The sequence below is a fragment of the Paracoccidioides lutzii genome (genome assembly GCF_000150705.2).
Source record: "Paracoccidioides lutzii Pb01 unplaced genomic scaffold supercont2.3, whole genome shotgun sequence".
Taxonomy (NCBI): Eukaryota; Fungi; Ascomycota; class Eurotiomycetes; order Onygenales; family Ajellomycetaceae; genus Paracoccidioides; species Paracoccidioides lutzii.
This window is the reverse complement of record NW_015440949.1, coordinates 253,508-276,896: the sequence shown is the minus strand read 5'-3', so window position 1 is coordinate 276,896 and position 23,389 is coordinate 253,508. Positions and strand designations below refer to the sequence as shown.

The 23,389-nt window shown below is 45.8% G+C and overlaps 9 protein-coding genes across 9 annotated transcripts; 6 read left to right on the top strand and 3 right to left on the bottom strand.

The window, feature by feature from the left end:
* Positions 1 to 1,254: 1,254 nt before the first annotated feature.
* PAAG_01399 (NAD dependent epimerase/dehydratase family protein) lies at positions 1,255 to 2,274 on the top strand (the record flags this gene model as incomplete). The annotated part of the gene is made up of 2 exons (XM_002796345.2): positions 1,255 to 1,513; positions 1,673 to 2,274. 2 exons carry the CDS (start codon positions 1,255 to 1,257, stop codon positions 2,272 to 2,274), a joined length of 861 nt encoding a protein of 286 aa, XP_002796391.1.
* A 745-nt stretch (positions 2,275 to 3,019) lies between these two features.
* PAAG_01398 (integral peroxisomal membrane protein) lies at positions 3,020 to 5,255 on the bottom strand (the record flags this gene model as incomplete). The annotated part of the gene is made up of 3 exons (XM_002796344.2): positions 3,020 to 3,706; positions 3,832 to 5,127; positions 5,217 to 5,255. The coding sequence occupies 3 exons, from the start codon at positions 5,253 to 5,255 to the stop codon at positions 3,020 to 3,022; spliced, it is 2,022 nt and encodes a 673-aa protein (XP_002796390.2).
* A 1,245-nt stretch (positions 5,256 to 6,500) lies between these two features.
* PAAG_01397 (mitochondrial import inner membrane translocase subunit tim16) lies at positions 6,501 to 7,005 on the top strand (the record flags this gene model as incomplete). Its single annotated transcript, XM_015844337.1, has 2 exons — positions 6,501 to 6,503; positions 6,589 to 7,005. The coding sequence occupies 2 exons, from the start codon at positions 6,501 to 6,503 to the stop codon at positions 7,003 to 7,005; spliced, it is 420 nt and encodes a 139-aa protein (XP_015701245.1).
* A 1,570-nt stretch (positions 7,006 to 8,575) lies between these two features.
* Positions 8,576 to 9,991, top strand: PAAG_01396 (L-galactose dehydrogenase (L-GalDH); the record flags this gene model as incomplete). The annotated part of the gene is made up of 1 exon (XM_002796342.2): positions 8,576 to 9,991. One exon carries the CDS (start codon positions 8,576 to 8,578, stop codon positions 9,989 to 9,991), a length of 1,416 nt encoding a protein of 471 aa, XP_002796388.1.
* A 646-nt stretch (positions 9,992 to 10,637) lies between these two features.
* Positions 10,638 to 11,282, bottom strand: PAAG_11271 (hypothetical protein; the record flags this gene model as incomplete). Its single annotated transcript, XM_015846948.1, has 2 exons — positions 10,638 to 11,114; positions 11,205 to 11,282. The coding sequence occupies 2 exons, from the start codon at positions 11,280 to 11,282 to the stop codon at positions 10,638 to 10,640; spliced, it is 555 nt and encodes a 184-aa protein (XP_015703370.1).
* A 42-nt stretch (positions 11,283 to 11,324) lies between these two features.
* PAAG_01395 (hypothetical protein) lies at positions 11,325 to 11,836 on the top strand (the record flags this gene model as incomplete). The annotated part of the gene is made up of 2 exons (XM_015844336.1): positions 11,325 to 11,674; positions 11,749 to 11,836. 2 exons carry the CDS (start codon positions 11,325 to 11,327, stop codon positions 11,834 to 11,836), a joined length of 438 nt encoding a protein of 145 aa, XP_015701244.1.
* Positions 11,837 to 15,934: 4,098 nt separating this feature from the next.
* On the bottom strand, positions 15,935 to 18,108 carry PAAG_01394 (Poly(A) RNA polymerase cid14; the record flags this gene model as incomplete). Its single annotated transcript, XM_015844335.1, has 3 exons — positions 15,935 to 16,540; positions 16,594 to 17,284; positions 17,345 to 18,108. 3 exons carry the CDS (start codon positions 18,106 to 18,108, stop codon positions 15,935 to 15,937), a joined length of 2,061 nt encoding a protein of 686 aa, XP_015701243.1.
* A 2,062-nt stretch (positions 18,109 to 20,170) lies between these two features.
* Positions 20,171 to 21,481, top strand: PAAG_01393 (hypothetical protein; the record flags this gene model as incomplete). The annotated part of the gene is made up of 5 exons (XM_002796339.2): positions 20,171 to 20,210; positions 20,282 to 20,496; positions 20,570 to 20,723; positions 20,793 to 21,125; positions 21,213 to 21,481. 5 exons carry the CDS (start codon positions 20,171 to 20,173, stop codon positions 21,479 to 21,481), a joined length of 1,011 nt encoding a protein of 336 aa, XP_002796385.1.
* Positions 21,482 to 22,147: 666 nt separating this feature from the next.
* Positions 22,148 to 22,465, top strand: PAAG_01392 (hypothetical protein; the record flags this gene model as incomplete). Its single annotated transcript, XM_002796338.2, has 1 exon — positions 22,148 to 22,465. The coding sequence occupies one exon, from the start codon at positions 22,148 to 22,150 to the stop codon at positions 22,463 to 22,465; it is 318 nt and encodes a 105-aa protein (XP_002796384.2).
* Positions 22,466 to 23,389: the final 924 nt, after the last annotated feature.

Here is a 23,389-nt window from a genome sequence, read left to right as displayed (position 1 = left end):
CCTGGATCTTAGATCTGTGCCATCTATACAAACTCTCCACCGCCAACAGAAGGTGGTCAGAAAGATGAGCAAAGAAATGCATGTGCATACAATGAGGTTCCGTTGAAGCGTTGACACTGTTTTCCATGACGTGAGATTTTTTTTCTTAGTGGGGGGTGACGTGACAGGGTCCGGTTTGAGTTTGGAGCTCAATTACGGAGACAAGTGGACACAACCCACCGCAGGAATAACTAACTATTCATGGATAGTTATTGCATGTGGAATGGTGGAACCAATGACTGATCAAGCAAAGTAAATCCCTCTGATCAATGCCCATCTTTGGCATGCTACGAGGAATATCTCCCAAGAATACGGTATACTGATTAAATACTATATTAAAGCGATGTTAGATCTATAAAAACCAAGCACCAAAAAAAAGAGGAAAATAGAGTAGTGCAGAAATCCACGCGGGCAATCTCCATATGCGCACCAGAATTTCCATACAATTCCATCGCATAACGCCTCCCTCCCCCGCCCCAACACAACCGCTCCGCATCGTCGTCTCCCTCCTCTTCTCGTCGGCTATTTGCGCCCGATCATGACGCCATGACGTCATCACAGACAGTCCTCAAACTCGCAATGAAGTAACGCCCACGTGTCATTATAGAAATGCGTAAGAACGAACCGAGTATTATATGTTCTAATGTATGATAATGAGAGTTTCTTCACGCAAGCGAGAAGATACAAAGCAACGTGGGGTGGATGCGCTAGGCCTAAACGAGGCTAGCGCGTTCCGAACAGGACTAGCGTGGAAGGGGAAAGAGCTTTACGGTCTCTTCAACGTTGACATTTCATTGGCCGCGTATATTTTGCCGTTGTTGAATTCGACCCCCTTTGAGGGAACTGTTCAGGCTTGCCTTTTTGACACATGTATAAGGGAGGGATATTATGTGTTCTTCCCGCTAGCAATTAGTTAGTTAATCCGCGGATGTCCATTCTTAGATAAACCGGAAAAGGAGATCCTCCGATCTATTCCAGAAACAACAAGGAAACTGGCTCCGTCTCTGCAGAAGTATATTTGTTTGTTTTATTTACATCTCTCTCTCTCTCCATACTTGGGTCAGGATCTACGACCGGGTTTGCGGAGTTTAGCTCTACACATATACACCTATCCTTCAAACAACACACATCCCAGATATCGCATTATACCAACTTCCGCCCATAGGGGTTACTGACAGCCATTGACATAAGCCACCGTGAACCAGAATCTCAAGCATGGCGAACCCCCGTGTACTCCTCCTAGGCGGGCACGGCAAAATTGCCCTCCTTCTGACACCCCTCCTCCTCGATCGCTCCTGGGATGTAACCAGTGCAATACGCAACCCAGAGCAGACCAAAGATATCCTGAAACTGGGCAAAGGAAAGAAGGGCAAAGTCGAAGTGTCTGTTTCCAGTCTCGACGACGTGAAGAGCGCCGACGATGCCAAAGCAATAATAGAACGTGTGAAGCCGAATTATATCGTTTGGGCAGCTGGTATGCTTTCCATTATTACCATTATCATTACCATTATCATTAACATTACTATCATTCTTTTGTTCCATTCACTCGTTCATAGAAAACATTTTTACCTCCTGATAAATTACCCCAAAGAGCTAAAGGTCCGCCACTAACCCGACATATTCAATCATCCAGGAGCCGGCGGCAAAGGCGATCCGCTCCGCACCTACACCATCGACCGCGACGCAGCCAAACACTTCATAACAGCCGCCTTCAACGACCCCTCCATAACCAAATTCCTCCTAATCTCCCACATCGGCAGCAGACGCAAGCAGCCCTCGTGGCTCTCCGCAGAAACCTGGAAGCACTTCGAGCACATAAACCAAAACGTGATACCAGATTACTACCAGGCAAAGCTAGCGGCGGACGAGTACTTCACCGTCATGGCGCGCAAGCGGGCAGAGATGGATGACCAGTTAGGCCGGAAGGGGGACCAGAGGTTCCAGGCCATCCTGCTTAGGCCTGGAGCGCTGATGGATGCGCCTGCGACGTGGAAGGTGGAGTTGGGGAAGACGAAGGAGGTGTATTTGGAGGGTGGGGTGGCGGCCAATGTCAGTCGGGAGGATGTGGCTATTGTTGCGGATCGGCTGCTGGCTAGGGGGGATACGAGGGGTTGGTTGGATTTGCTGGGTGGGGATGACGATGTGGATGAGGCGGTGGAGATGGTGGTGAGGGACAGGGTGGATGCGGTGGATGGGGAGGATTTGAACATGATGTGTGAGGCGATTAAATTGTGAACGGATTAGGTGGTTTAGCCGAGGGGGCTTTTTTCATTATTTTTTATATTATATTTTATTTATTATTATTATTATTATTATTATTTTTCATATTGAACATTTTTAGATATGGGATTGGCCTATCTCGGGGTTGTGGAGGGGGGGTGCGTTTCTTTCCATGTTGGGTATTAAATTATTTATTTTCCCCTTAAGAGACGTCTCTTAAGTCCATATAACTAACTAGTTAGCATACTGATGACATAATTCAACGTTTCGATCCGTTTGGAAACTTGATTATAACCTAACTCATTATATAGAGCTATAGATCGGGTATCACATTAAATAATATGGTGTAAAATAACAACTGTCTTTGCATCTTATATTCTGTACTGTAAGGGAAATACATCTGAGGTCTCTAAGAGGAATTCATAAAACATAAAGCGCATTAAGCATGATAGGATTACAGATACAAGTTGATAGCCATTCCCCTCGTGAAAGAAAAAAAAAAAAAAAAGAAAGAAAAAAAAAGGGAAAAAAAAGAAAAAAGAAAAAATCGTATGCTTGCAGCTTGGAATAGAAAAAAAAGATGCCCGAACGTACATCAGACGCCCCTCCATATGCCTTGCCATGCCATCCCATCCAGGTTGCCGTGGGCGAAGTATATGCCATACAAGGAAGACTGTGAAAATATATCTAAATAAAAACACAAAGGAGGAATAGAGAAATTATCCCTACAAACTAACAAGAGACACCAGCTGTGGTAGCTTTAGCTTAACCCCATATGGGCATCATCACCCAGACCCCATCCCCTCTCCGCTCTCTCCGCCACCCCACCAGGCCGACTACCAAACCGATCTGCAATATTTTCGGCCTCCTCAATTTCCTGATCGCGCATGCTCTTACCTAAGCTCTCCCCATCCGTATCAACCATGGCGCTGCTGGCTTTGCTGCGCCGACGGGAGGTCAAGCTGTTTCTACTGCTACCGCTACCCCCATTGTCAAAACTGTATGTGCGTGGGAAAGAGTTGCTGTAAGAGGTGGCACGAACGTTTGGAATGCTTGGCGACGGCTGCTTCGCCATCGTACCTGAATCTGCGCCTGTTGCAAGTGCCGTTGATAATGAGTCGCCATTTGACAAAGGTAAACTAGATGCGGAGCCGGGAGGCGATGCTAGGGCTTTTGACAGCTCGCTGCTGCCGAACCATCGTCGTTGGCGGGGTTTGCGAGAGTCAGATGGTGGGGAGGTTCTCCCTTCCGTATCGGAAATATCATCGTCGCCCTTGGAGTTGTTCGTCTGTGGCAGGGAAGATGATGATCCCTGTTCTTCAGTGGATGATGGTGGTGGAGTGCTTTCCGTGCTGGGAGTTATTTCGACGAGTTCGGCATCCCGACACCATTTCCGGCGTCTTGTGTAGCGGCCCCAGCCATCTTTGCCACGACGGCCATCGCTCCACTATGGTAAAACATTTAGCAATGAGGCATGTAGGATAAATATATTCAACTAGGAGAACGACATTGATAACACCAATAGCTATATGTTTCGTAACAAGGTCTAAATGACAAATAATTTCTTCTCACCTTACTGTCGTAATATATCCAACCCTCATCATTGTCTGAGTTCCCTCCATTATCTTTTTGAGACGATTTGAAAGACCGTTTGCTGGAGAAATCAGATGGAACGGTATCGATTCGCCATTCGCTCCCAGGTACCCATTTCCATTTCGCATTTCCGCCTTCAACTTCAGGTAGCTCGAAGTCGTCAATCGACGGAGCAGGGTTGAGATGTTCATCTGTCCATGCAGCGCGTTCGTATGCGAAGAGAGAGTACGTCCAGCCAACCCCCAACCAGCGCCGTTGGTTTTCATAGAGGATGAAAGTGAAACGGACACCAGACGAGTTGGCTCGTCGTTGTTTCATCGAAATGGCAGATGCATAATTGGAGGACTTGCGCCGGAATAGATTTAACGATAGAATGGATGACTTTGATGTAGCGTCTGAATCTCTCGAAATGGGAGAGGGGGTTGTGGAAAAGGGGAGTCCTGTAACAACAGAACAAATACGTCGTACGGTCAATGAACGCCAGAGTATTACACGAGATATACGTGCTGGTTTGGAGTGCCATGTGATTATGACCGTGCCTACTGAAAGTATAACACGTCGAGGGGTGATGAGGCGGAAAGGGGGCAGAGTCAGCAGGATCCATACAGGAGTCATAAGGACTACACGGATCGTTAAAGACGTTAACGCTGGCCTGGTCGTTGCGGAGGTGGCCGTCCGCTGGGTGGAAAGGAAATCGGTAAGTTCCAGCAGTGGTTCAAGCAAGATATTGCATCTCGTGGTGAACGTCCTCAGAGTTTCTACGATTTCATCTAAGCTCTTAAGGTGCTGGGAGGCGCCGTCTCCTACCCCATGACTCCCATGCTTTTCTCCGGTAAGACCAGTTGACGATAAGGGAGAATATCGACGCGAGTACATAGCCAATATCAGTCCCAGTACAACCAGGATAGGTCCAGCCCAGAGAAGAATAACATCTCCGTATAAAACAGTTGCACAAAAACAAGCAACTAAAAGGAAACTCTCCCAAGGATCCCCAGTCGTCCATGAAAGCAGCCCTGCCAGTCTATTGAGCGGGAGAAGGAATGGGTGAGAGTAGGCCAAAGCACGTGTGACCGGGGGTGGAGTGGCCACCAGGAGAGGGGATTTCCTATGGACGACTATAGTAGAACGCTGTCTCGAGGCCAGAGACAAGCCTGAGATAGTAGTGGGAGCGAACGCAGCGACTGTGGGTGGAGCCCCATCGGCGGCCGCAAGGACCGCCGGAGCGCCATCGTCCTGCGGATAGGGTGTTGGGGACATGGAATCTACCCAAGGGGTCTCTAAACATCGGTATGAGCATCAGAATAGAGCTTGGGGGTTATGATAAATGCGTTTATGCGGGGTGGAGATACCGATAGCTGCCATACAACCAGGAGCCCGTTATCCACCTGCCCAGACAGGGTCATTCTGGGTGGTACAGATGACGCTATGAGGAACAGACAACACTCTACTTTAGCATCAGCGACGATGTTTGTCGTGATGCTGGTTAGTGTGAGTTGGCAGAAGTGGGCCTTAATAGTTATTTGTCCTGATGTAGTGTCTTTCTATCATCAACCTTGGAAAATTCCTTGTTCTTGCCAGCTTAAGCCTCAACAAACCTTGGGCGGGGACAGTTGGCAGGCAGGAGAATCACGTGCATTATTCCGAGGGTGCCTTGTCAATTCATCAAAATGCTCAATGAGGACAATAATGTGAGCGTCAATTCATGTTTATAAGCTCATTCTAGTCACTGTCTTAGTACACGTATAAAACAATAATAGTAATTTACAAATAATAAGCTTGTAGATATTTGAAACTTTTTTATTTTTACATATTTACTTTCTCTTTCTTTGCTAACTTTTTAAATAGTATATTTATAAATTAACCATTATTTTTCAACATAGATCTGTTTTTAATATTTAATATTTTCATATTTAATTTAACGTTTAAGAATTCTTTTTAGCTTTAATCAACTGATGTAAATTTATATATGGTTATATATAGATAAACCAATCAATCAGTGGATAAAAATAAAGTATAAAATATTACAAAATCTTACTTCTTCACAAATTGAGATGATTTCTTTAAATTTCTAAGATACTAATTGCAATTTTCAATCTTTCTCTCTAATTCTAGGGAGCCATTTAATTTTTATTGCAAATTAATGGCATTTTGATTTGTCAACGGAGATAGATTGATAAATTGATTGCATTTTTTCAATTTGATGACCCACTCAGTTGGGAATTACGTTGGCTAAATTATCGCAGTTAGAGCTTGCCGTCGTCGCTGACAGGGTGGAATAACATAAATTATGTATAACTTAACGGATAGTTAAAATGGAATTCGCCGTAATAACCCATTTTTGCATATATATCCGCAATTTTCGAGGCTGGTTGGGAGAATGTCGGATTATCGTTGAACCGTACAATAAGGAGTTAATTCGATAGACTACGCTAAACCCAAAGGAGAAAACCGTATTCCGAACCTCGCTAAACCAGATCCGGCGCCAAAAAATTCACCTTAATAAGTTGAAGATCAAAGTCGAATTCTTCTGCGGCAAGCAACAACATCCAAATCTCCCAAACAACACATCCACGTTCTTGCACCCCACTCGCTTATTGTGGTCTGTCGGGAGGTAGAGGATTTAACGGACCTTCTCGGACGGAATTGGGATGGTACGCTTTCGCTCTCCCTAACTACATTCTTTCTACATCTTGCCTCCACATCGAATCAATAACTAACAAACCTTCTTCTCTCCAGGCGCACCGGATTGTCGTCCAGATAGTCCTTACGGGCGGTCGGGTCTTCGGACGGGCCTTTGCAGAGGCATACAAGCAAGCGTCAGCCACGTCGAAATATGCAGCCCAGGCGCAAAAGGGAAATATAACCTCAGCCAATAACATCGCGTCGTCGGGCCTAACGCTCGATGAAGCCTGCAAAATCCTAAACGTCAAACCACCGATGGGCGGCGAGGCGAACCTGGAACACACAATGGAGCGCTTCAAGAAACTGTTCGACCTAAACGACCCGAAGAAGGGGGGCAGCTTTTACCTCCAGAGCAAGATTCTGCGCGCCAGAGAGCGCATTGAGATGGAGGTGCGAGAGGCGGGGCGGAAGGCTGCTATGGAAAAGGAAATTAAGGAGGGGTGGAAACCTAAAGTGTTTAAAGACCGATAACCTTCGAATATCATATTCCCACTTTCGGTGGAGGGGAACCCATCAACTCCCTACGACCTACTTGGGAATTTCTTTCTCGTTTACGGCATCGACAACTACGACTACACCACTATTTTCTGTTACCATATGTCACTATTATTCCCCCTATTTTTCACAGCATAGCACGGGCGTCTACGGATTCTTTTCTACCCTTACCTTGATTTTTTCTTAGCCTCAGATGGGCTAGGCCATGCTCTCATTCGCCTCTCTTACGTCCCAGCGTTTGTTCCAACGCCTCATACCGTATTCACTTTCCTTCCAACTGGCGCACATTACTCTACTTGTGCTACTGCACGGCATTGCCTAGTCAAACACCGATACATACCTAATTTTCCTGGATACCCCGAAACCTTGGAGTGTGAACAGGCTGCTTGTATAAAAGATCTTCTTTATTTTCCCCTTTCCTTTCTGGTTATATATGTGGAAGGGCACTAGAGAATAGGGGAACTACCCCCGCTGTTGTTTTCCCCATGTATTATTAACTGGATTTCTCCACTCTTATTTATTTGATAGACTTCATTTCGTTGCGGGGATGTTCATGTATTATAAATGTTGGTTTCTGGGATTTTGTGTACGCTTGTGATGATCAGGGGTGTACAGATGAGAAGAGGTAGAAGATGAAAATAATGGAAAGAAAATGCGGGTTCCCGAATGGTGGAGATGCGGTTTGCTTGTATCTGGCTGAGATATGAATCCGAAGATGGATTGAAATATCGGAAATGGATGTTTAGGTGACAGAATAGCAGTACTCCTCCATATAGCTTTATAGCAAACCATAACTATCGTCAAGTTTCATTCACAATTGGAAGAGTTTGGGAAACAACACTATGTTGAGTATAAACTGAATCAATAAGAATATCCAAGGACAACAATCACCAATTTCTACTGTCAAACCTTAATCAAATCTGATATCTTGAGGCTCAACTTCCGCCTTATACCTCAACCTTTCAAGATTATCTCATCTTTCAACTACCGTCCCCATCTAACAACTACGCAACCACAACATCTTTGCTAGCTATTCCGCTTGGGACAGCGCTGGTATAACTCATGATTTCATCTTTCAAGTCTCAGGTATTCTCTCTCAGAATTCTAGCCTAACCGGAGGAAGAATATTTCCCCACGAAATAGCAACCAGATGCTGACCATCTTTGTGGGGTTAACGCTCACCAACAATATAAAATGGATAATCAACTTTTTTTGCCCCAAGGTTCAAAGAGGACCCATAGCATTCCTGGTTGACAACGATAATATGAATTATTTCCCCTTTGCTAACTAACTAACCAGCTTGAGGTGGTGTTAAAACAGGCGTCCAGAGTGTGCATCAGAGTGGGTAGTTAGTTATCTTCTTCCGCCAAGTTTACTGTCCGTTTATCCGACTCCTGAAAATTTCAGCGCGGGGAAAATTTTTTGTCGTTCGTTATCTAGCAGCGGCAGGCTTGGACTATTTACCCTATTAATCAGCCCACTTGCAGTACTACCTCACCGCAGCCTCTGCTTATTCCTAATTGAGTGATATATCTTATTGAAAGGCATGGGGAAGCCTTCTATACCGCTATCGTCGGATTTACCGCCACTCATCTGCGGAACCGCAACCTTTAATTCCCAGTACAATGCCGATCCATACGTCCTCCCCACAACTGCCATAGTCCAACGCGCATTATCGGCCGGAATCAGAGCCTTTGACACTTCACCATACTATGGACCAGCGGAGGAACTGCTAGGCCGCGCTCTATCCACAGACTTCGTTCGCATCCAGTTCCCTAGATACTCCTACCGTCTCCTCACCAAGGTTGGTCGAATCGCGGCGCAATCCTTCGACTACTCACCTGCATGGATCCGAAAGAGCATTAAGCGCAGCTTATCGCGACTTCAGACCGCCTACCTCGACGTGGTATACTGTCACGATGTCGAATTCGTTTCACCAGACGAAGTTCTGGGCGCAGTGGTTGAACTACGCAGAATTCGCGATATGGAGGGGACAATACGTTATGTGGGGATATCAGGGTACCCGGTGGACGTTCTGTGTTCATTGGCGGAGATGATTTTGCAAAGGACCGGTGAGCCGCTGGACGCTGTGATGTCCTATGCCAACTTTACTCTTCAAAACACGAAACTTGCCGTGGAAGGACTGCCACGCCTGCTTGCTGCTGGCGTTGATGTCGTTCCCAATGCCTCCCCTCTAGGAATGGGCCTTCTGAGACGCGATGGCGTCCCCATTGGGGGTATGGGGGATTTCCATCCGGCACCTGTCGGTTTGCGAAATTCAATCCGATCCGCCAGTGAATGGACAGAGAGACAGGGCGAGAAAATTGAGGTTGTCGCGATAAGATATGCGCTCGAGTCTTGGTTGCGTGAAGGTTCAGCTGCAGGCGCTCTTGGGCCGCCACTTGCGCCGTCTGCTGATGCAGATCCGGGTTTCATATCTGCCGCTATGCTTGGTGTTGGGCGGAGGTTGGGTGTTAGTGTTGTGGGCGTGAGCAGCTTGGATGAATTGAACGAAACACTTCGTGTGTGGCACAGCATTGTTGACGGCCTGGAGAATGAAGGAGAGGACTCCCTGTCCCTTGATGGGGATTCCGAGGAATATTTTCAACGTGGAACAAGTGAAACGGTCGAAAATGTTAATGTCCCAATTTCCAAGGACACTTCCATGCCTCCCAGTGTGCTGACGCCCTGTTATGGTATTACTGATCGCCAATGGTCTCGAGCCAGACGGCAACGCATAATAAAACTTGCTAAGGGGATTCGAGAAATTCTCGGACCAGAGTGGGTGGATTATACCTGGGCAAGCCCGGAGGAAGGATTTTTAAATACCCTCCCTGAAAATCACAATACGGATGAGCTGGATGGTGGAGTATTGTTTTCTACTCCAACAGGAGAGCATGATGACGTCGGGAACAAGAGTGCAAGGATGCTTACGCCTCCTATGGAACCGATTAACAAATGAGCATTATTTTTTCTTTCTTGCTTGCAGGTTAGGTCATTCAGAACGATATCATATGCCTAGTTATGTGGTCTCTCTTCTCCTTTCCTGGTGAACTTTACACAGTCTCCTTTTATTGCAAGAGGCCAACAACTCTGGGGAATGTTCCTCGCCTTTTTGATTTTAGATGCTACGGTCATATTCATCATATAATTTTACATCTTCCTTCCATGCACCTCTCTCTCCTCTTATGTATGGGCCATCCCTGAACTTGCAGTGCATGACTGCATGGAGTGCGGAGTTTGGTGGCGTTCATAATCCCGTATGCATGGTGCATAAATCTACAACAAGACTCCGATTCTGAATAAATTAAGACCATGCGACCTGGCTCTTAGCAACCATAGAAACTCACTTTGTTGAATGAACAGGGGTGTTTGGATTTGGGCCTAGTGGCCTATCCGTTCACTCCAAGATTGTTTCTTAAAAAAATTTCCTTGATACACGCCACTTTCATTCCACATAAAGCCGGAGCCACTTTCGCACTCCATCTTTACCAGCATATATTATGCATATATGTGTGCACCGTGAGATCCGGAGGCACCACCCGTGGACAACCTTTCATTGTTATGCAGCGCTTCTTGCAATGCGTCTTCTGGTACTTAATAAGTTATTATTCAGATCGTGCAGCAATGGGCAGTACCGCAAGGATCGTGGAAAGAACAAGGCCACTGCCACCCGGTGGGACCTTCCAAGGGCGATCAATTGACACAGCGTCATGACGATATTTGGAAGGCGTGGGCTGAGCAAGAGACAACCCCAGCTGGGTTGTTCCTGCGATTCTCTTGGGAACGACAGTTGCCTCTTCCTGCACATATGCCCGATGTATTCGAAGAAGGAGCAGTTCAGAAGAGCCGGAAAAAGGAGGTTTATTTATTTGCTCTTCTCCTGATGCCGGATTCTCTCCACAGCCAACAGAGCAACATCGCCAATCGCCAACCGACAACCGACAACCCACGGCACCTTTGTTCAATCCCATCTCACCATTTATATTTCGCATATATAGTTTATTTCGTATTGTTAATCCTTCCCTTTCGCAGAGCTGCGGTCGCGGGACCCAGCTCTCTAGTTTCGCAACACTGGACCTAGGCTTTCGGTAGGTGATCAGTGCCCCGTTCTCGGTCTAGGGCAGCCCAACACGGCGCCTGCAATGTTGAATTGGATACTGAAAGCAGCGCACACAGGCTTGTGTTGCATATTGCAAGTTTTCGACGCGGAAGGCCTTTCGAGCTAACAGCAAATATCGGATCACCACCATTGTCGGGCTACGTGCTGCACGACTACCTGCACGGCTGCAAACATGGCTGACGCTATCGCCGTAGCTCACGCCCTCTGTGTGGAAAGTCGAGACAATGCTGCCGCTGCAGCCCGTGGGGCCGTTTCCGGATCAGTTCCTGCCGATGGTTCTTCCCCATCAACCACGGTTGTTAGCACTGCGTCTCCTTCCGCAGCAGCCGATACACCTCTACCCGGAAGCGGTGCTGAGAATCCTGGGAATGATCCGGGGCGCGGCGATATAGAAATTCCAGCCACCATCGAGTACACCCATGGCATGTCCTGGCGTTTTTGCAAGCAATGCCGTCTAATTCGCCCCATGAAAGTAAGCTACTGGACAGACAAGCGGCATCCGCAGACCTCCCGTAGCTTCTGGTATTGTGTATCACTTTCTTGGCGTTGTCTCCTCTCGAGCAAATGTCCAGACTGTCGGCAAAATCGTCTGCCAGGGCGGGTGCTGGTGGAAGAGTAGAAACGCAAACAAGTGCACTTCTGCTTAGCCTTCCTGATGGGCTCCTCCTCCAACTTCCATCGTAATTATTATTGCGATGGAACGAAGGGGGCCGAGTACACACAAGATCGGTAATTCAGAGAGGCTGGGCGTTTCGTGCCAATGAAGCTGCATTTTGCTGCGACTGAGGATTATGCGATCTCTTCGCGACGTTTAATCGAGATTTACTTCACTGGTATTTTAATCCAACTCGGCTTCCGATTGCGTTCCCTATTGTAGCAACCAGCTGACAATTTTTCATCGGTGTAACGTTTTGGAACGAAAAAAAAAAAAAAAAAAAAAAAAAAAAAAAGTAATACTAGATGTCGTTTTTCTATCCCATTCATTTGTGTTTTCACTGCTCGCAGTGTGGTATTCTTTTGCTTCGAATTATATTCGTTCTTTTTGTTCAATTGGGGGCCCCAATTTGTCAACAGGTTAATTTTCGAAGCTACCACCTTTTCTGTTTTAAAACAGTGCCCGTCTTGTGTCGTTGTTCTTCATGTTTTGCAAACGTGTTATCCGTATGAGATAATTAATTAATAGGTGGGGACAGCATCTCGACACGTGCATTGTCCCACTGTACTCAAGTTTTATTGCTCTGTCCGAATGTTCGAAGTATCTCCTTATACTGTACCTCTGCCCTTGTAACAGCCAAGCGATTATTATGCATCCCATATCTATATCTTACCGGTGAAGGTTGGCGTCGGGAAATGGGATGCAAGCATTAAGTATTCTCATGTTGAGTGATTGATGGGGCCAGGGGTCAGGATGCCGTAATCACAACTTCAATGCCAAAGGATGCACCGTGATAGAACCAACCAACCAATACGGCGGATAGAGTTGATGAGAATGAGCGTGAGGTGTGTGATGCTTTTTGCCGAAGACTCAGGAGAGCCTTGGAATACCATGAAGAATGATGTAGTAAGACGGAGAGTGATGTGCGATCACTATAATATAACAAAAGCGCTGTTTGTTCATGTTAGCTGATGGTAGATCGGGAGCTGGCCCTGGTTTAAATACGCCGGACCCCGGTTGCTGAAACCTCGAAACATACGATCGACATCGAAATCTACCCTGCGCACCCATGGATTGGATTCTCTTCAGAAAGGAAGAAGGGAGGGTGGTGATAGTACCAGGTACCAGGTAAGTCAATGGTAGATGGTTCCAGTTTTGTTACTGTTCACAATAACTATTACTGTCAAGAAGACGCTGTGATTGAACACCAATAGTTTAGTTACCTATGTTCTCCATGTTATGGAGGGCGAGTTCTGAGATAAATGTTCCTTAATTCGGGTTCGTCCAAACCTGTGGCGCGGACTGAATTTCGTGTGGTGCAGATGCCATGGGCAGCAGGGCCCAGGATCTATTGGTGCATGTGTGCAGCTTCCAGAGGACTACCATCAGTTAGTTAGAGGGTTAGACAGTAATACCTAACGTGATCGCCGTCGCTGATCATTGTGATCAGTTTCTGTTTCAGGTTCTGCCATTTTGTGGCAGGCTTGATAAATTCTCCGGCAAAGGGAGAAAAAGGGGCTCGTAGCAAGAATGCTTGGCCACATGGAGTTGCACAAAACGGCCAACCAGAAAAAGTCGAAAGTTCTCTTCTGCAAGGTATGACGATCTTGACCGGCATAAATCTTTTACAAGGCGCTTTTGGCGTCTCAATAGTGCAGCCAGCCAAACTTTTAATAGGTTGGTTTGCGATTTCATTTTCAAACATTTTTTCAAGTTTGCCTATGGAGCAGAACTGACTCTCCAGCAGCAGAAGCAGCAACATGTCCAAAATATTGAGGGACACGCATACGTGGAAAAACATGTTAATTTCATGTATGCTTAAAGCGCCCAGCGATTTTTCGAAATAATGGAAATGCAGAGTGACGGAACGCAACAGATGTGGAAGCAACGAAAAGAAAATTACTTCTCTTCACCCTGGTGACAGTGCTGGCCTACTTTCAACCAAGGCACAGATATGTTTACAGGCCTGTTGCAGATCTATTCTTGGCTGGTGGACGAATGCCAATGACCGCTCGCATTTCCATTGGAGTTTGAGTTTTGAATTTTGGTTGCTTTTCCGGGAGGGACGCGTGGGAAGGGTGTTCATGAATACGTTCCTCGAGCAACGGTAGATACCTATCTCTATTTATCTCCTCATATATAAATGGTAGCATACCGCTCTGTACCTCCAGTCTGTGTGATTCAATTCTTCAGAAGACGCTGTCGTAGGCACGCTGTCAAAAATTCGCCCTACTCTTTGCAGTATCACTGCCTTTCTTGATATATTAAACAGAGGTATGTTTTTGGTCAACTTCGGTAACATTCTACAGATAGAAATAAGATACATCTAGCCGACTAAGTCTTAGATTTAAAGAGCCAAATCCTATCATTCTCTGTTTTGACGCATCAAGAGAAGCAGATATGAAACTTATCTGGGCTTTTACAGCTCTCGTCGTTGGCATCGTGACCGCCAGTCCACTCGGTAGTGAAAACATGAGTCCCGCGAGACGCGCTGCGGCAGTGAGTTGGCAATGCCAAACCCTTCCCTCCCTCCCCAGCCCTCAGCCCTCTAGCGAAAGAAAAGGAAAAGATGACGTCTAACCAAGCGAGAGAATAGGCCGCCTTAGATAACCGTTGCCAGAGCGTGGATATAAAATGTGGAACTGTAAGGGATTGTCCGGGTGGCTGTTTTTGCGATCCTGTCGTGAGTGCCCTAATATTTATGTTTATATTTATATTTAATCCCCCTCCCCTCTCTTTGCTCCCCCCGGGACCGGGGAATGAGAGACGACATAGGACGAAAAGGCGGATGGTAGAATGATGAAGAGGATCGCGAAAATTGCAAGGAGCTGGGACTAACGGCTGGAGTGTAGAAAAATAAATGCGTCAACAAGTAGACAAGAAGGGCTGCAGAGATGATGACCATTGGGATAAAAATCACATTCTATTTCTTAACAACTTAATGATACGGAAACTGGCGGGAAACGGGGAAATCGGGGCAGGATGGTTGCGGCGGGAAAAATTAAAAGGGCGTTGCCACTTTTCCTGCTAGAGCGCAAAATGAACGGAGAGTAATAAATGAGCTTACGAAGAGATAACAGTAAGATGAACTTAAAATATCTGCAATCATATCGGAGTCGGGAGGTATTCTTCTGAGAGTGAATGGGAGCAATTTTCACCCCTCTCCATAGGCCTGCGTATAGCTGGCGATATGGTGAGAAGGATAAAAGAGGTTGGTGCGTCCAAGGTGGAACCGAGGGGGAGGGAAAATCGAGGATGACTGGGATACTTAACCTTATCTGCATTGTACTTTATACGACGGTCGGATTGTGTGGAGATGATTGTTTTTAAGCGGTTCAACAGCGACTTTCTTAGCCAGGTATCTTTTCAGCGAGGTGTAACGTCAGTAATGCAAAAAGAAGATCTAAAGGAATCCAGCGATTAGGCCGGGGGTTCTATATCTTTCCCGTATACTAGATTATTTCAGTAAGCAAGAACAAGAAAAATTTGGGAGATAGGGTGGGTATAAGGCCTGCAGAGCTGCAAGCTTTGGGGTTCTTAATTGATTTGAGAATACATAAGCGGGATTTTGAAAACGTAATCGACTGCCAGTTGGAAGCCTTGAGTATCCTGGTTTCGAGTCAATTGCTGGAGAACAGTGAAGGGATGACATTGGAAAAGTAAGACCCGCGAGCGAGCTGGTGTGCTGGTCAAGTCTGGCAACAAGCGGATAAAAATAAATAAAACATGTAATGTTAACTTCATGGAAGAAGTGAAAGAAATCGCCCTGTGCGCTACAGCACAGAACCTGCAATTTATAGCAAAAGCAAGTCAAATCCTCCGTCCCACCTTCACCACTTCCATGTGGTTAATATTTCGAAGGGTATCATGCGAGTACAACCATACAAAAGCGCCGTTTGGAAGCAAAGATGAGAAAGGAGAGAGAACGAAGTGTAAGCAAAAGGATTATCATCAATAGGTCATGCGGGCTACAGAGACAAGGGTGTGTCACCGGTCGGGAATTCTGACACAAATCAAGTCCCAGTTCGAGCCATCTTGTGCAGTGGTATGACACGTGAGACCATGGTCGAGGTTGAAAAGTAGTAACTGGTCTACAATAAGCAAGCGAATCCGTGGAAAATTATTAATTACCCTAGAAGCGCCTTTTCCCTTCGATATAAGTCACGATCCATTTCTGAAATGGATGAATAGCCTCCCAGTTTCATAGCTGCATCGAGATCCAGAAATTTCGGAACATGTTTCAAGTCAGGTCGGAGTTGCTTGAGTCGGGCGGCACGATCAAATGCCACTGACTTCTTTCTGGAGAGCTTGAGGCCTTGTGACGAATCTTCTTGTTCGTTTCCTTTCGCTGTCAAAATGTCCGCATCGTCTGGGGGATGGGGGGGAGGTGAGGGGTGAGCCGCAGGCTCTTCTGGTGGCGGACTATTAGGTGGAGGGGGTTGGACATAATGCGCAAATCGAGGATCACTCTTACACAGAACACTCAAATGTGCGCGTTGGTGTTCGTATGTTTCATAATTGGCGCCGAGAATCAAACCGAGGAGGCTACCTCTGCGAGTCCCTGAGAACGCTGTTTGCACTAATTCTTGCTTGAGAGTTCGATATGCATCCGCAAAGGTTCTGAATATTAATTGAATCTCCTTTGTACCCCCTGCGATGTCATTATCAGGATTGTTAGGGTCCATAATTGAAAGTCTTTGTTGTCGATTTGCTAGATAGACCCCAAGGAGTTTCTGCAAGTGGTTAGTCAGTTGAAGTACGCTTGACAAGGGAAATTAGTTGATACCTTATCAAAGTAGCCAGGAGGATCAAATTGTATGCCAACTGCGCTGAAGTTAAATTTATTACCATAGAAATCAAAGAAATCCATGAGAACACCACCAAGGTTCGGCTCTGCACCGCTATACGGGAGGTGTTGGAGAAGACTAGTAACCAGACAAATGATTGAAAAGCCACCTAAACCGCCAGTAGGTACCTCATTGAGGCCACGAAGCAGCAAAAACTGCTTTATGATTGAAACAATGACAGGCATAGCAGGAAATTGAGATTTCCAAACCTGGAATGTTTTGTTCGCTGCTAATCCAGTAGAATTGTCGAAAGACAAATCCACTTTCAAGCCGGTAAGCCTATCTACGAATTTTATGATTGGGACCTTCGCATGAGCAATGGTTTCGATGGATCCGGGCACGGCAATATCAAGGTCTTTGAGATATGCTGTAAAAGAGTAGATCTCACGGGTCCGCTGGCAAAGAGTCTTGCGATTTTGCCGCAGGAATTGCCTTGAAAGCAATACAAGGTCCATGTCTGCAGTTGGAAGATAGAGGCCAGACGCGAATGAACCAAAAGCGTGCAACTGGGAGCCATAATGCCTTCGCTCAAAGAGGCGCTGCAAACGCACGATTAAGTCATTCCTAATCAAGTGTTCGAAAGACTTTGGTTTAACCCAGTGGTAGAAGCTAAGTATTTCGTTGTGGAGACTATCAAAGAAACAACTATTAGTTTTGCTGAGACCGGCCTGGGGATCGGTGCAAGCATACCTGCATCCTACATGGAACGTGGAACGGCAGACTGAATCAACCCAGGGAGTGGGATTTTGGTCATCGAAGGGTCGCCATTTAAGGAGCATAGATCCATCGGAGTTGAAAAACCTGTCTGGCTTCCCCGGTTTGCCAGGGCGTCTATTCGGGCCTGTGATTTCATCGTCGTAAGTTCGTTTTCTGCTACCAAGAGCAGGGTCACTATCCTGGTTCATCGAGCTTTTCGGTCCCCGAGGTGCATTTTCAGGGGGAACATCCATTTCTATATCATCGAGGCCAAAGGAGATAAAATCATCATTTGACACAACAGCATTTTTCTCTTCAGGTTTTGGCTGGTCCACAGATTGTATCCTTGCTTTGCGGATCAATTTGACGACGTCTCTTCTCTTCGCAGGATTCTCATCATAGGGGGGGAGGACAGTGTAAGGATCTGGATTCGACCACTTGGGAACCTGTGCGACAGGCCCTGTGTTTGATTCGATAGCCTGCTTCTTGCGTGGAGGAGGATGGGAACCCTCGTCCGCAGAGGAAACTTCCATCTCTGCCTCGTCGCTATCACTTAAATCTTCCAAGGCCATAAACTTTCTTGGCTTCTGTTCTTCGCTCTGTGAGCCACCTAGAAATTCAGGTGTTGTTTCCCTTTGCAACATCAACAATAGGGGTCTCGCTGAGGTTTTGGGGAACCGGGATCGAAACGTAAATTCGGGCTGCTGGCGGGGGTTTCCGCCTTGCCTATTCCCACGAAACTCAAACGCGGGGGACATCGTAGAAAGATTGTATTAATTTAACGGTACGGTATTCCAGCTAGTACGTTGCAACGCGATGTTTCCACGGTATGTCGGCTGTCTTCAGTGGTCAGAAGTTCGCATGTTGCGGAGTTATTCGATGCTGACGAGTTGAGTCGTCTAGAAAAACAAGTCTGTTTTGGCGTGTGGATAGACGGCAGTTTCAATTGAGGAAGGCGGTGAGAGGACTCTCCGGGCTAACTGGTAGCTAATAATATTTTTTTTGAAGCGAGGAGCTGACTCATTATAACTTAGCTACATAGTTAAACTTAACTATAACTACAACCATGTGTGAACACGCACGGCGGCCGAACGATAGTAGGGCAAATGGCCAACACCCCAACGGTTCCTCTAATAACGTGTTGGACTTTGTTAAGAAGCTCATTGCGTAAATTATCGGTGTTTACCGGAGGGAAATGTTGGCATTGCGGCAGCAACCAGTGCCTGGGGCGTGTAAATATGGGCTCGAAACGGCCTCGCGAATGGAGATCCTGAGCTGAAATGGGATTAAGGATCCCATAATAAGGTTCTGGAACCTCTGCTAAACAGGAAAAATCAGCCTGGAAGCATATGGGACCCGATCTGAGGTAGTTACGTGTGTAGCATTGGTAAAAATCAATGCTCTGTCATCGAAAAACCAATGAACGATGAGGACAGCTGCACTTACGCTTTACCGCAAATCCCAAGGAACAAGTCAAGTGAATTGAAATTACAAACAATGTCTGGTTGATGACAGGTTAAGCAATTACCTCCAGAATTTATTGGGATAGTGCTCTTGAGAGCACCCATCACGGATATATTTATCGTATCACTGCGCCATTGTCTGCAAGGCTAGGAGCTTTCTCAAAGTGCAGTTCATTAAGTGCATCCTCCGTCTTGCTCTCCTATCCGGACTACTCTATTGCTGGTTGGACAAATCAGCCAGGTTGTTTGTTTTTGGTGACTACGACGAGCAAGGGTTCCCCGCATTGACTCCACATTATACTAAATAGTTGGCAAGTCAAGGGACTAAGTTTACAAAGACTATTTCTTCTCTGAAAGGAAAATGAACTTCTCTCTCGTGTTGAAGAGGAGGATCGCATTCAACGGCACGATACGAAAGGCAATATTTAATGACGTCAATTCGGGGTAACTGGAGTCTTCGAACACTTCCTGCTACGGCAGAGACGTGATTTTGTCCTATGTGAAAGAAAAATGCTGTGAACACAAGGCACATGTTGCGAGATGGTAAATGATATGAGTTGGTAAAAGGGAAAGTTCGGTAAGATGTTCCTTTCTGCACGTTGATAGTTTTATTACGGTTGGTTGCTGATCTCCTTCTCTCCTCCAGTTTTTTTTTCCTCATTTTTTTCTTTCTTTGGCTTTTATCTCCAAAGTGCCGTTTTTCGCAGTCCGATTATCAAGCGTAACGCCTCGCATGTCTTGTCTCGTAGCTCTTCCTAATGTTATTAACCTGGATGCCTAAACGATGGCAATTGCCTCAGGCTCGGCACTAATTGTTGAAGTTAGTTGAACTGCCCTTGTTTGTCTCCAGAGTCCATTGGATCTCGAATATTACGCTAACAACTCAAGGTTTTATGAAGACTGTCGCTTACATACGTGTCTACCCCCATGGGATGTCTAAACACTTGAACGTTTTTCGAGTTTCGTATAAAGAAGTCAGCTTAAAATAAATTCACAACCCAGTTCACGCCACTTTTGACCTTCGACTAAGTTGAACTATGCATGCCATGAGCCGCATTACGTATGCATTCATGGCATTCATGAAGTCTCCATCCATATGACTTCCAGGTTGCAGTACATTTCAGGCAGAAGGTTTATTTAAACACATAGTTCTGTTGTCAAAAGTGATAGGAGGGAGCAAAACCTGGCTTCCCAATTTCCAAGCTGGATACAGGGTGTTGCAATATTTAAACAGGGCGATATCCGCAAACTCGAGTACATTTCTTTAATTCATTGAAGCAGTCCCAGTTTGCATTGAATGAAAAGGAAAATCCTACGGACTCGTAATCTTCTAACATATTCATCCTTCTCTCATCCAATGGCGAACCCAAAGCTTGTTACAGTTTTTGGTGCAACAGGTAGCGTTTGAATTTATTTTCATATCTTCGTCTCATCAAGTTTCGGTCACTTCTCATACATTGTTGTACAGGCAACCAAGGTGGCGCTGTTGTGAAGTCACTTCTTCGCAATAGCGCGGAATTCCGTGTCCGAGGAATCACCCGCAGCCCAGATTCGGAAAAGTCGAAGGAACTGGCTAAAGCTGGTGTCGAGGTTGTTAAAGCAGATGGCTTTAAGAAGGAGGAGTTGGTAAATGCATTTAGAGATAGCTGGGCAATCTTTGCCAATACCAACTCCGATGATCCGGTAAGAACTTGGAAGGGCCCTAGATCCATGCGCTCAAGCATATAGCGATGTAAGTTGCTAACACTCAATATAGACATTTGACGATCCAAATGGGCCTACAGAGCTGGATCTTGGTCGTATCATCGTTGATGCAGCAGATGAAGTTGGCGTGGAGCATTTCATGTATAGCTCGGCGGGCTGTGTGAGTGAGATTACAAATGGAGAGTTGAAGCTGGATATGATGGACCGTTAGTATATAATATATTCTTCTATTTATTCTATTTATTCTATTTACTATTTACTAACTGCGTTCATAGACAAGAACAAAATCGAGCAGCATGCCCGCAATAGTCCTAATATCAAGAATGTAACAGCCATAAATGCAGGCTGGTATTTCGAAAACTTCATGTCACCATTCATTGCGGAGGTGATGGGCGGATTTCCCTTCGAGACTGATTCGGAAGGTTATGTCACTCTCTCTCAACCCTTGCCCGGCGGCGTAGGTCTTGTCCCGTTCATTGCGATCGAGGAGGATTACGGGGATCTTGTTCACGGTGTTTTGATCAACCCAGACACCTGGAGTGGGAAAGTTATTCAAGCAATCAGTGAACTAGCGACCTTCCCAGAAATTACCGAGGCATTCACAAAAGGTATATCCCCCCCCCCTCCCCCCCCCCCCCCAATCAGTCATGGAATATCTTAAACAAGTTGACTGAGACCGCTTTGTTTCACTTTAGTTACGAGCAAAAAGTCCCGCTATGTTCCGATCAATTTAGAGAAGTTCCCCATCATGGGAGGCATCCGGGCTTTGGAAAATATTAAGAATATGTTTGCTTTCACTCAATTGGTTGATGGTCGATATTTCTCAAATATGGACTTTGATGTTGAGCAGGCGAAGGCGCTAAAGCAGGTTGTGCAAAAAGCACTGGCTGTCAGGGAGCCAAAGCCATTAATGACCTCGGAACAATTCTTTACAAAAATGTTCAGTTGGGAAAAAGCTGAGTAAATGAATGGTACTCATTTTTTTGTTTTATATTTATATTTATATTTATTTATTTATTGCAGGACAGAATGAAATAAAAGTGTCCTGATCGTTACTGGATGGCCGCATGAGTACAATCACGAGACAGGAATGCTAGATCTGGCTGGATTGATTACACGGACTAAGCTGTGTCGTGAGGTATATGGGGGTTGGATATGGGATACACGGCAACGGAAATACGAGGGGATCATAGAGTGCTTGAACCACCAGTTATCTATCGCTGGCGTTTCAGTGAGTAGCTTGAAAGGAATGGCAATATAAAGAAAGGTATATCACCCATCTGTACTGGCAAGCCAGTTTTGAATCATCTCTGTATCCTTTGGTTTGTCGTCTGAGTTGCCGGATTACAATCCCCTTTTGTTAGAATTTTCCGGAGTGAGGCTTACCCATATCTTCAGGAATTTATAATAGATTTGATCATCCATGCTAAATATATTTGAGTTGTCAAAGTTCCACTCGTTCAAAACGCCCGAGATTTGAGACCCAGAAGGGCTATTTATCTGGTGATTGTCCTCAAAGAAGGGACCCAACTAGGTATTTAAACCAGGTCTGTGCCATGAACTGATGGCTGAGCGATGGAGTTTGCGGACGAAAGAGCCCTCACAGCTCTATAAGCTCTAATATTTCCAGATGGCATCGCACTCCCACTCTTCGGGTTCCAATAACCTACTTTACGCTGTATACGTTTCGGAATTATCGAAGACCAAACATCTTTCTCGTCCTCCAAGAATAAGGGGCCCACTTCTAAAGTCTGAAGAAATATCCGATCTTAGGCAAATTCACAAGAACTCCCATGACAAAACTACAGTACACGGCGTTTCCACTTGCAGTGTCCTAGCTGAGGAACTCATGGCGATACAAATATCGGGTTTGCGCAATACCGCATCCCAAACCGTGGCACATAGGCAACGATTTCTGAATCTTTGCCACGCACCACCTGTCATTTGACAAGTGGATTTTTCTGCTCATCATATGTGCCTCTCAGATGAAATACGCAATCAGCACGTAACTTTTAGCAAGCATGTCGAATAGGTTGAACCTGCTGTGTACGTAGCCCACGAGCACGAGTCCGTCTCCATTTTCAAGGGTGGTAAGGAGATGAATTCGATGGCATCAATGAGAACAATTGTAGATTCTAATCACCAGGCCGAAGTCCGTCAAGCATCTGAGTCTTGACTGCACAATTAGCCGGAAGTAATTTTGGTTCTGCAGCGCCGGCTGAACCTCTACAATCCCAGTAGTTGAAAGCATGGCCTACAGCGCGAAAAAAAAAAAATGTTCCAAGGCAGGGTTTTCAGGTTTTGGGCAAGATAGGGCCAAAGTAAAGAACTCAGGGAAGTAATTGGATTTGGGGATCAGGCAATGGATATGACGAGGATCGGGAAACAGAGTGATAGGAGATTTAGCATGGTATGGTAGGCATTGTTGGGTTCAAAGGAAAATGGAAGGAAAATAGTCCATAACTATCTCATTGGCCAATAATTAAAATCCCAGGGACAAGCTCAGAAGTCCTTTGACACCCGCCAAAAAAGAATCCCGCTTGAGCCAACCACACCGGCAATTGGAAGAAGACATATTAAAAGAAACTCCCATTTAACTACTCGATTAGTTAGGAAATAGCATTGGCCATGGCTTTCCAACATTTACCATTCCTGATATTATTATCCAAAAGCAGACAAATCACCATCCTGTAAACAAGGGGGTTTTGACAGGACTTCCGCCCTTTGATTTTTGGATAAGCATTTCTAGCTATCGACGAGTCTAATAAGCAACTTCAAGCTGGACAATCTGAGATGTGAGTCGGATGATCCCGCTACTAGTGATTGGCGGAACAGGATAGAAATGTGTTATGGTTCGACTGGAACGAGGAAA